Source organism: Drosophila persimilis, unplaced genomic scaffold, assembly GCF_003286085.1.
Source record: "Drosophila persimilis strain 14011-0111.01,24,50 unplaced genomic scaffold, DperRS2 tig00000124-arrow-pilon, whole genome shotgun sequence".
Classification (NCBI taxonomy): domain Eukaryota; kingdom Metazoa; phylum Arthropoda; class Insecta; order Diptera; family Drosophilidae; genus Drosophila; species Drosophila persimilis.
In genome coordinates, this window is record NW_020825294.1 from 13042826 (window position 1) to 13055226 (window position 12401).

The following is a 12401-nucleotide window of genomic DNA, read 5'->3' on the forward strand; positions in this document are numbered from 1 at the left end:
CATTGTTAATTGCGTCAGACTTCTCAGTTCGTGTCTTCGCACGTACAGCTGGTACGCCGGGAGGGTGTTGTCATAGATCCGGCTAAGTTCCTTGCCTTCGTCGTACCCGGTGTGGTGCATGAGCAACCGGAGCTCGATGACGAAGTCCTTAAACGGTTTGCCCACCGCTTGTTTGCGGTCCCTGATCTGGTCTTCCAATTGCTCGAAGTACCGGGGAGGCAGGAAAAAGGCTAGAAATTCCTGGCGGAAATCGGCCCATGAGGCGCTCTGGAGTCGGCTGTTGCGGAACCAACGGTTGGCTCGGTCGGTGAGGAGCTCTTCCATGGCTCGCGGCACGTAGTTCATGTCTACCCCGTACGAGAGGGCACGCTTTTCTAGTAGTTCGACGAACGACAGTGGGTCGTCCTGCCCGTCGAACTGATCCGTTCCGCCATCTGTGCGGCGTGACTGTAGTAATGACCGTCTGTGGGGCCATTTCCTCCTGCTGTCGGCAAGATCCTTCTCATGGGCGAAGGCCTTGGCTCCGGGGGCGGGGGCTTCGGTAGATCTTCGGCGGTTATCGATGTCGGTGAGGTGCTGGCTTTGCCCTCCATGATTCCTGGAACTTGTAGGCTGAGTTTGGGGTCCGTCTTCCGCTTCTCTGTTGGTGCTGAGGTGTCGGGCTGGGGCGATCTGGCTCGTCCTGGCGATCTGGCGTACTGGCCCGGCGAATAGTTCGGCGAAACTCCTCCGCAAATCTTCCAAGTTACCCTCGCGGCTGAATCCGAATTCCTCCGCGAAGGACTCCAGCTCCTCTCGGCGACGTTTGTGTATCCAGGCGGTACTCACCCCTGGGTTGGCGACGAATTCTCCAGGGTAATACCCACTGGGCTGTTTCTCTGTATGGGATTCCATCGCTCCGATTGTTGCTCGAGTTGGCTGTTTCGCTGGGCTTGCGCTTTTCCTTCACTAGGGCTCAGTGTCGAGCTTCGCGGCTGACGCTTCGAATTTCTTCTCGGGGTGACGGCACTGTTTCTCTGTCGCTGTGTCGCGCTTTCGTCTGCTCGTTGCGCAACTCTTGCCGTTGATATTGCGCGAGGTCGGGGTTTTCTTTGGGTTGTTCTCTTGTGTTCTTGCTCTAGTGGCCGTGGGTTTTTATTCCACAAACCCTCGCTGACGTTCCCTTGGGTCCCTGCTCGGGCGCCACTTGTGATGGATTTCAGGCTGAGGTAAGCTCAGTCCCGTCCAGGGGTCAATCCACAAGAAATATGTAGAAATGGATGGAACCTTAAGGGCGGCGTCGGGAGCGGCCTATCGTAGAGAGGTGGATCGGGGCTAGAATGGGCGTCGCTCGTCGTGCATACGAAACAGCTGCGTGGACTCGGACTCGTGCCTCGACTAATTGGAGTGAACTTACGCAATCGGGTGTTTTTACTTTGATAATTCGACACTTTATTGTACTTCTTAGCAGTTTAAATGAACTTATTTTAATTGGTCGCGGATGTCTTCTCGTGAATTCCGGGTACCGCGTCTGTACTCCGGACCGGGTCTCCGCGTAAGTTGGTTTTTGGTTTCTCGTCGCCGTCTTTTTATAGGCCCGTATTGCTGGGTCTGCGGGTTTGACAAATGCACTTCCGCGTCGGGGTGCACTTTGCCGTTCTTGGTGATCGTCGCAGATTTTCGCGTCGTCGACTTTCCTCCGTCGATGAACCCGGAAGACCGCACTCGGCCGATGGCTTGGCCTGGAGTGGGGAAAGTTCCCGTGACCTGATGTCTTTGGTCATCGTTATGGAGTTGGCGCGTGTTGATCGGTGGTTGCTTGCGGGGGGGGGGGGGGGGGCGTTGGTTGCGGGGTGTGGTACGATGCTCTTATTATAAGTCGGGGGACGGATTGTATCGAAACCTTTTAGGTTCGTTACACATTATAAATGCATCTCCTTAAATTTTGCTTATTTCTGCAGCTTTTTGTGCCAGCTCCTTCGATTTAAATTTCTGATAAATCATTATTTTTACTTACATGTTTCATCGTTTTTCTCCGTGCCGTGCTTGAGTTAAGTTTATGTCTGCAGTTGCTTAAATATCAAGCTCACAACAGTGGAAGCATTTCTATTGATATACTCGTATATCCAAATATTGAGCAGGGTTTCTTAGAAAATTCAGCCTAACCTACAAAATGAAAATACCCATGAAGGTATGACGGTCGCAAAAGGTTCGCAGTTAATTTAACACACATTAGTAAATATATAATTTTAACATTAATTTAAAATAGTTAGTAAGTGGCACTAGATGGCACGAAAAATGTTGTGGACCTCAATAGACAGGCAATAAGTTTTCTCCAATTCTGCAAGGCACAAACAAAACTAACAGTCTTTTTTCATATAGACATTCTACATACTCTGGCCTTTCTGATGCATTTTGTACATTCCCTTTTTCTTTAAATTTACAACATTTTCCAGCTAACAAACACAAGAAAAAGTTTCCCGCTGTTTTAGTACCAACTCGTAGCAGATCGAAGATCTGGATTTGAAGGGCTGCCAAACTTTCAGTGCTGCATTAAAATCAAAAATATATATGCAAATTTTCTAGCCAGGGTATGCATTAGGATTACGTATCATTCAAAAAAGACTTTGTTTCCATTAAATTTTTGAATTTATGCCAGATTGTCTTTCTTGTTACTAATAATAAGTGTTATCTAGCCTATCTATAACATTCATCTCTAAAATGCAAGCATAAGTAAACATTAAAAAGTTTTAAAGAAACCCAATTATTTAACTCGGTACAGAAATCGCGGTTTTTGGAACTTTAAATATCTTTAAAAAATGCTGGGCAGCTCCAATACATTTTAAAAACAAAAATTTTATTTGTCACATGTGAGGCAGACATGTTGTTACATAGCAATTACAGTAAAAAATAAGGGTAAATAAATGCATCCGTTTCGATTGAAATGTTGTTGAAGCTTCTGAAGCTTTAATAGTTGACAATGTCTTTTACAGCTACCAGGCAACGCAGCTTGTCTGGCAGATAAAAAGGCTCAAAAACGTGTGGAAATGGGGTATCCCATCCGGTCACTCTCCTAACTGGCGCTTCAAGGTTCAAAAAACACTTGTCTTGAATGTATGCAGCTATCTCAGAGCCAAATCCTTGGGTAAACGGAGCTTCATGTGCGATTACAACACGGCCGGTTTTTCTTGCAGACTAAAATACATATTGATGAAAAGTTTTAAAACAATACTGTTTCTTGCTTACGTTACAAATGGTATTAGTGTCCCAAGGCAAAACTGACACTAAGTCTATAACTTCACAGTCAATATTATGTCTTTCTTTTGCCAACTCTGCAACCTAAAGAACAATTTAATTAAACAATCCGAAGAAAATGAAATAACCATGTACATATATTGGGACATACTTCTAAAAGCACATGGACCTGTGTACCCCAGCCAATAAGTGTCACGTCTTTTCCATTCCGTAAAATATCCGCTTGGCCTAGCTCAGAGGTGTAATATTCTGTAGGCACTTCCTCAACAGCTGCACGATACAATGTTTTTGGTTCAAAAACTATGCAGGGATTTGGGTCGCGAATGCAGGCTAACAGCAGACCCTTTGCCTTAATCGGTCCACGTGGAACCTATTTTAAATCATTTATATAGTTTTCCTTGTTGTAAGCTACAGTTTATATAGTTACCACAACGCGAAGACCTGGCGTGTGAGCAAAGTATGCTTCAGGACTTTGGGAATGGTAGAGTGCTCCATGACCCACAGCTCCGCACGGAACCCGAAAAGTTAATGAACCGCAGTCGAAAAGGCCGCCGCTTCGATATCTATATTTAGCGGCTTCATTCACGATCTGGTCAAAACTTGGAAATATATAATCCGCAAATTGAATTTCAGCTATTGCAGTAGCCCCAGCGTTAGCTACACCGATAGCAAAACTGAAAAATATGACATATTAATGTCTTGTTCTGAAATATATGTAAGTACAATTGAAATTATCTTATATTATAATACCCTGCGATTCCCTGCTCACACAATGGTGAATTAAAAACTCGATCCTTTCCGTATTTATCTCTCAGGTTGACAGAACAACTGTTGGATACAAAAATATTTAGATATATGTAGGTACAAAAAACTGCTGAACATTTTTTTTTCAATACCGGAAAACTCCACCAAAGCCCACATCCTCTCCAAACAGCAATGCCGTGCTGTCTTCTTGAAGAGCCAAATCCATGGCATTATTTATTGCGCTAAACATATTCATTTTTTTCGCATTGCCAGATCCCGCAGCTGTGGGATAATACGTAAAATGTGACCGGGTCATTGAAGGCGGTCTCATTTTTAACCGTAATGTATTAAAACAGGAGCGCGCTGCTTTAGAAACTCTCATTTTTTCAAATTTGAATGAGACTAGCTATGTAGACAAACTTAAGTCCAAACTATTGCGTAATAAATATTTTTGTAGATCATCTGCTGCACTGTTGATATATAAATATATCGAATATTTCATACCGACCGGTATAAGAGATGGCAGATATTTAATCTGTTTTCGAAGTGTTTACTCACGGACAATTGTAATGTAAGACATGTAATATCAAGTAGAATAAGACGAGTAATCAGAACCGAAAAAAGTCGTAGCGTGCAAGAACAACGGAAACGATAAAAAGGCTTGTTTTGTAGACGAGTACCACTAACCATACAGTATATAGATGTGCCAGTTCATACAAGAATGTGTCACACGCTGGGCTACTAGTTTTGGAACCCCAGAGTCAAAAAAATATATATTTTTGTCCCCAAACATATTGCGTGTGTACTAACACATGCAAAGAAGCTTCTCTCTGCGCTCTCTCTCTCTTATGATGACGTCACTCTGGGGTACTGAACGCGCTAGTCAGTGTCTGACGCTTTCGTTGTATGAACTGGCACATCTATATACTGTATGGTTAGTGGTTAAATTCTCCGCTGAAATACATTGCGGGTAATCGATCTGGAACCAGGGAGGTGAGAATGGTAGCTAGTGCGGCACCAGTGCGGAACTAGTTGCCTGGTACTAGAGGGATGTTTTTTTTAATTTGTTCCTTTTATGTTGCTGTTTTGTCTTGATGTTCCAGCGTACTTTAATTTATGGGTATTCTCTCGTAATCTTCGTGTATTTTACGTTTTAAGAATTGCTGGCATTTATATTTCATTGCCGCTTTCTGGGCTCACATACCCTTAACTTATAATTTTTGGAGAATTATGAAATGTTTCTTAGAAGTTTTCCCCGCAATATCAGAAGAACTGTTGTTTTGTATATCCTGTATTTGCTAATTCCAGGTGCCACGTGCAACTTCATTCATTCTTTTCATTCGCATCAGAAAGCGAGAAACGGACGAATGATTTAAAATTTGATGCGCAAGTATGACACTCAACAAAATGCGATGCCCTTTGAATTTATCTATTTATGTTATAATTATTTATGTATTTATATATATTTTGAAAATGTATTTATTTATTTATACAGCGGTGACAAATTATTAAAACTTAAAATTAACGACTGTGATGGTGCTGGGTTATTGTTGCGGTTGATGTTAGGTTGATGAAAATGTGTACATATGTATATACAGTGAAATTAACGATTTATTGTCGACATATATTTTTTCAATATTTAACTCAATCGGTGCAGAACTGCGAGTTTTTGAAATCTAAATAAACCAAATTAATATTTTTATTTACAAATGTTTGTACATATGTATATGTACATATATAAAAGAAGAAGATAACAATTTAATAAATTCCAAATCAGAACCATTAATAGCGGAAACCAGTAATTGACAGTTATTAGTGCGTTTTTAAGTTTTTAATGAAAAATCGATCATAAAAAACTGACATAACTATTTTTTAGCTTAACATTCAATTTTGAAACTGAAACTGAAATGGTATCTTATTCGAAAAAAACTTGGTATTTCTTAGAGAAAAAAAGCTTTTCACTCCTAATAACAGTGGAGCGCTGAGCTTTGATCAAACGAGATCAACGTGTTGTGAAAGCGCATGCGCGAGTGCGGTCACTGGCGGTCGTTCCAAACAAAACGTAAAAAAATTTCCCATTTTATTTACTTTGTATTTATTTCCCAGCTAACCACTTGCTATTATTTCGACAATAAATTTTACAAAAATCCAATATGGAATGCAGTCTGGTGTATATTCTAAAACAAAACAAAAATGCGGCTTTAGCGAACCTTGCAATAAAAACTTTTGGTGAAAATGAAAAGAAAGTTGTGCATATACATACATATGTAGTTCATGAGAAAGATTTTTGTGAGTCTTTCCATTTACAATATATTTTTAAATTTGTGAGTAATGTCCCGAACTGGAACTATTTGTGTTGTTGACTTGGCACAGAATGTAACCATTTCCAACATTCTGTTGTGTATGTATGTATGTATGTTTACACAAGTCTTCTTATTCGCATGTGCATGTGTATGTAGTTTCGTTTTCTTGATCAAAAGATTGCGTCAAAATGACTAAATTATTTGCAATTATACACATTATTATACATTAGATATTCATAGTTAATGAAACCGAAGTTTTCAGTTCGTGTCAACATATGTATGTACATATCTGTAAATACATACATGCATATAGCCTACTTTCTCTAAAGATCAACTACTAAGCATGTATGTATATGTTTGTTTACATATGTACGCACTCGTGAATGATACGGATGAAAATAAAGATGAGGCCAAAAAAACTCTTGGCTTGTCATGCATTAAAATAGGATTCAATAAAATGTTGTTGACCTTAAGTGTGAAACACTTATGGTATAACACCAATATACATATTTACACACTAGGTACTTGATAAGAAACCAGCTACATACATATATCCAAAAGCATTTGTATTTAGCTGGTTTTTGGGATGATTGAGTAGCTCGGAACATCGGAACGAATAGTATAGTAGGGCGTTTCTTACACCTATAAGTTGAACATACAGCGTAAACACAAAATACAACACATAAGGTCAACAAGTAACTAAAAACATATTTTCGTACTTATATTTTGTAGGCACATTAAAATGGGCAATTCTGGCAGCTCCCATCAATTAAACATCCAGAGACAAAATACGGACCCCAGCCCACATGCTAAAAATCTCTCACAACAATTTCGGCAAAGCTCACATCGTCATTACGATTATTCAAAGCCTGATATAAGGTCGAGTCCTACTCCACAGAAAGGGTACAGCCAGCAATGGCGGAGGTCGTTTCCGACGTCAAACAGTCAGAAGGTAATAAAGTATAAAACAGATGAAAATGTCCAATTTAAAGTACTTCCACGGATTGACAAGAGCCTTCACTTACGAGCCACTACAAATGGAGCAATACTCAATTCCGGAGGTACGATCAGCGGTCGAAGGCTGAGTGAAAACCCTATTTCATGCCCAACGAATGCGCCAATGCAACGATCGCGGACCTTCATAGTCGGATCTACAAATCATTCATTGCAGACAGAGTTTACCCGTTCACAAACGCTTCATCATGTTAAAGCTAATTACAAAAAAGACAATTTAGTATCAAATACAAAATCGAATTTGACCCAAATGCAACGCCACACATATTCAGAACCGGAACTCGTGAACAAAAATAATAAAGAAACTGCGACGAATCAATCCATAGCTAGATCGGAGAAAAAGAACAAGTATACTAAAAAACGTAGGGCTCCAGAAGTGCCTACCGAATCAATAATTATTGTACCAGCCGTTCATCCAGAAACAGCGGAAAAAGATATCTCTACAAGTGTGAGGATTACAAATGAACAGGGCAGACAAACTCATTTTTCGAAAAATACAGATCGACTACCTACAGTAAATAAAGGTTCAAATTTATCATTTAAGAGGAAAAGTGCGGAGCGAAACTCTGTTGGTGGAAATTGCAGGCCAAATGTACCCATAAATCAGTCGAAATTGGCTTACAGGCGTGAAAAAAGTTCAGACGCGATTATAATAAGAAGCAAAAATGCAAAGGAGGCTAATGTTAACACAGAAAGCACTGGAGAAAAGAAAACGCATTACAAACATAATAACCATTCAAGTAAAGAATCATCCATGAATTCTGCTCCGAATAAAAAAGATACAAAAAATATTTCTGCTCCGACCCCAGAAGCTCAAAAACACAGGCGAACATTTTATTTCGGCATGGATGTCAACACTATCACAGAGACTCGGCAAGATTCTCAAGATAACAAAATTATGCAACCAATTTATGGACTTCAGCCAGATTCTACCGGGAAGAATATCGTCTCTATCCCAACTGCTCATAATACCGAGAAAAACTTGAATTCAAATGAAGGTACATCGCTGCTTTTCGTTCCAAATTACGATATTGAGTATAAAAAGTCAACAAGTCAAGAGGACAGCGTTGATGATAACGGCTTGCGGCTTTGCATCCGTCCTACTTTGCCACGTCGCCAACTTGATACGCCGTCCTTTAGCCCGGCGTTAGCTTGGCGCACTCTTCTTGATGATGACGTTCAGATTGATAGAGAAATTAATATATCAGATCCAAATGGTTACCAAAAAACGGAAAAAAACGAGTTACCAATTCAACCGAGCATTATTTACGAAATAAGACATGTGCGCAAAATAAACAAGTTGCAAAATGCATGGACGCCTGAACAGGACCTGTGCGATCAAATTGATGATACAGCGGGGAATCTCGTCACAGATTCAGACTCGAGCTCGGACGACTATCGCTCTAAATGTGAGGGAGAAGCTTTATTATTCTACGGTAGCAAGTCAAAAATATCTTCCCATAATTCGGTATCACCCCTCCACACCTTTAGTCTTTCCCTGCCTAGAGATGGTCACTTACAACATGCGCGGAAGCTTGATAATTTAAAGTCAAATGATGTCAGTTTAGTATTCTAAGATATACAAACGATTCAACATTAATTAATTGGATCCTTTTTTATAGGTATGCATTTACAAAAGCCTTCGGAAGAGAAAGCCTGAATTTTTTTTCAGCAAACGGCCGGGTTGTCAGGCTTCCATCTCAAATATTCCGACTGCGGGTATTTCTACAACAAAAATTGATGGCTTCGAGAACTGGATGCTGCATAAAAATGTCGGAAAAAATGGAGTTTGCTTGAATAGAATTAAGGATACAAATAATAGCCAGGAATTGCCTGTTATTGAACAACAATCACTAAAAACACTAGCTGGGGGAAAGCACGTAATGTATTTGCCCGGAAACAACGACAAGCCCGCTTACAATAGCTCCAGAGGTGAACTAGAAACTTGCAAAACAAAACCCAGTCGTCATTTCCAAAGCCGACAACGCCACGTACCTGAAAACCTGCAAGATAGAACTCCAATATATCCAATTACGGTATAAAAAAAAAAAAAAATGAAAATTCCTCAAAATAAAGAGTATAATTTCAGAGTGCAACTGAAACGAATGTAAAATTAGCTGATAGGTTTCATCAGCGATTTACATTTCATAATCCAGTCCGCTTATTGGAGAAGTTGTATTCAGATAGATCAACAAGAGATGTCGATACTGAAAATATTCACAGAAGCGAGGTTGAAGCTTTAAAAAGGTAATTGTCTTATATTTTATAAATCATTTTCTAATCATTCTCATTTTAGAGTGGAGGAAGATTTTCAACGCAATCGTGCAAATGAAAAAGAGAGTATTCGTCATCAGTTACAACTTCATTTTGGTCTTGAAAGTAAAAACAAAGGACTTTACCACAGCCTGCCCAATCCATCAATGCTTGATAGCTTTTCTTCCATTGACATAAATGACAGTAACAATAACACGTTTTGTCGAGATGATCCGGAGGGCTGTGCGTCCAACGCGTTCCCTGTGGGTCCTGAAGGTAACACCTGCTGATCATTATGAGGTGCGATAGATAATAAGTCTTCCCCGAAATTCATTAGCAAATAAATATGTATATAAATAAACAAATTGAGGGGTTAATACGGGGGTATTATGTTCCTACATATCAGACAGGTCTTTGATCGGATGAGAAACCGATTATATTATCAATCAACATCCGTGCTAAATCGACATAGCAAAGTGCCTCCGTTTGTTTCTACATATGTAAATAGCCCCGAATGTGTAAACATCGTAGCTCCAAGCGACTGAAAATAAATAAACATAGATGTAACTCTGGTGCAATTTGTGAAGTTCGTTTTTATTTCAACAGGTATTTTCCAACGAATTAGCAAGATTGAACTTTAAGAAAATAGAATGCTGTGCTGCGTGCTGCTTTTTGTCAGCAATTCGTGAACCAAATTGAATAGCTCGCTTTTTCAGCAGTACCGCGTCCCGCAGACCCAATTGGTATCCATACAGTCTTAACAGCAATTTATCACCGACCCCTTCAGGGAAGCTATAGCAACATTTCTGTTTCGGCATTAGAGACCGAACAAACCGAACTACATTCTCTTCAATGAAAGGTGCACGTGCTGTTTTCCCATTATCCGCAATAACGCGATCATCTCTCGCCAAATTTCGAGCAGGTATTCTCTGCCAATCCTTCTCAAGTTCATTCTGTACAACAAGCTGACGCTCTATGTCGTCGCCCAGACAATGTCTATAAGCGTTTCGGTGGCGAGTATATCCTCCGAACAACTCATCGGCACCACTACCTATGAGAGCAACTCTGGCAGATGATAGTACAGTATGGGTAGCGAACCAAAACGCACAGCCTAGACTCTCATCCAAAACAGTCTGCAGCGGATATATAAGATGACGGATATGTTGTGAGAGTTGAAGCTGTAACTCCTGGCGTGTCACATTGACTTCTATCAGGATCCAGAACCGCTTGGGACAGATACGTTTCAGCTCATTGTATGATTGTAACGCAGTCTTGCGGTCAGGAACATTCCAATATTCCTGTGTATCAGCTGTATTTGGAGCAGTTATTCTTTCAAACGCCACATTAATAAGTTCTATCGGCTCTCCATCTGGTACATATCTATCAGCCAGGATGGCTAAGACAGTGCAATCGATGCCACCAGAAAAAAGGATACACACTTTCGCGTGTGTACATATGCTAGTGTTTTGGCCAATCTTTAAGCAATTACGGCAAAAAGGGGCCGTTTGAACTCGTGATGCTACAGAACTTTGAAGTAATTTATTAAATGTTGCTAATGCTGATTGGACTTGAGGAGTACTAAGCAGGTTTTCATAAAGTGATTCATGGTTGTCGACATATGGAACTTTGTAAAAGTCATAGCCGAAATCCAGTTTGCTTTTTAACAACCAATCTGGTGATATTGTACGTTTGATTATCGTTTTCCAGCCCATTGCCAAATCAAGCGTGATGAGTTGCTGATGTGTATATGCATTCAGGGGCTGCCATGGATATAGTACACAGCTGCTCAAGTTATCAATTTTTAATTTGTACAGTCCCAACGGAGGCAATTCAAGTGTTGATAACTGATCGATATCCGAGTAAAATGAGGTGCTCAGTAAATGCAATTCTTGCTGATTATGCTCTATAATCAATGAATTTCTTCCCAGAGCATCCCGGCAAAAGTAAAGCATTTCCTCACGCCGGTTATATATTATCAAACAATATGGTCCCTCCAACACCTTGAGCACAGAAAGTATCTCTTCATCACAGTTGCAATCAGACAACTTCTTAGCTAACCAAAATGTGTCTGCCATTGAGTCTGGTTTTTCCAAGTTATACAAATCTCCATTAAACAACAATACACAATCCCCTTCGATTACGGGCTGTTTTTGTATACTCTCTCCTTGTTGCCACAAGACACTACCGGAGAGTAGAATGTTATCCAGCCGTAGCTCATCCTGCACATCTGGGCCACGGTTATTTAAGACAGTTTTCAGTGTATCAGTTAGATCAAGACAGCCAGCTGTATTCTGATTAATTGTACAAAAAATTCCACACATTTCAACAAATATACATGTGCACCAAGTGTCCGCGGACTAGGGATGGTACTCTGTAGATATCAGTGATATCAAATATACCGTTTGAACCTCACAAATATACCGCTCATTTTCAAAATATAGCGTAAATATACTAATGAAAAAACGAACTTAGCCCACTTAAACCCCCTTTATTTAAAGATGATAACAGTTCTAATTAATCCGCGGAAAATAAGACTAATAATAATTACTCTTCTTTATCTTTGCATAAGAAAGACCACTATATTTTTCACCTAAACTGCGTTAAAATTCTTTAAGATTCATAATTTTCGTGGAGAGTATTCTAATACCCACTGGTGGACAATGGCTAATCGTTCTCTGCCCATGATTGGAAATCATATTTCTCGATTTTGATATTCGATTTAATATTATTAGCTAGATAGACCCTTCAGTTCTGAACACATAATTTTATCCGATTGATGATTCAATTTTCTACAAGATTGGCTAAATTAAGGTTTGAACAAAAAGTTAATACATAAAACGTAAGTGAGTATGG

The 12401-nt window shown here is 40.0% G+C and overlaps 3 protein-coding genes across 4 annotated transcripts; 1 reads left to right on the plus strand and 2 right to left on the minus strand.

Moving 5' to 3' along the window:
- Positions 1–2815: 2815 nt before the first annotated feature.
- Positions 2816–4349, minus strand: LOC6597984 (2-oxoisovalerate dehydrogenase subunit beta, mitochondrial). Its single transcript, XM_002023044.2, has 6 exons — positions 4131–4349; positions 3985–4062; positions 3662–3908; positions 3386–3604; positions 3226–3318; positions 2816–3174 (listed from the first exon to the last, which is right to left on the minus strand). The coding sequence occupies exons 1-6, from the start codon at positions 4307–4309 to the stop codon at positions 2947–2949; spliced, it is 1044 nt and encodes a 347-aa protein (XP_002023080.1). The 5' UTR covers positions 4310–4349; the 3' UTR covers positions 2816–2946.
- Positions 4350–8047: 3698 nt separating this feature from the next.
- LOC113565526 lies at positions 8048–9913 on the plus strand. Of its 2 annotated transcripts, XR_003408653.1 has the most exons (5): positions 8048–8704; positions 8787–8853; positions 8918–9331; positions 9385–9542; positions 9592–9913. XR_003408653.1 is itself a non-coding variant. In XM_026987811.1 (4 exons), the coding sequence occupies exons 1-4, from the start codon at positions 8050–8052 to the stop codon at positions 9836–9838; spliced, it is 1623 nt and encodes a 540-aa protein (XP_026843612.1). In that variant the 5' UTR covers positions 8048–8049; the 3' UTR covers positions 9839–9913. The 2 variants fall into 2 exon arrangements, 1 of the variants encoding a protein (XP_026843612.1); XM_026987811.1 differs by having other exon boundaries at positions 8048–8853.
- Positions 9914–10112: 199 nt separating this feature from the next.
- Positions 10113–11872, minus strand: LOC6597916 (asparagine synthetase domain-containing protein CG17486). Its single transcript, XM_026987810.1, has one exon. The coding sequence runs from the start codon at positions 11867–11869 to the stop codon at positions 10148–10150; it is 1722 nt and encodes a 573-aa protein (XP_026843611.1). The 5' UTR covers positions 11870–11872; the 3' UTR covers positions 10113–10147.
- Positions 11873–12401: the final 529 nt, after the last annotated feature.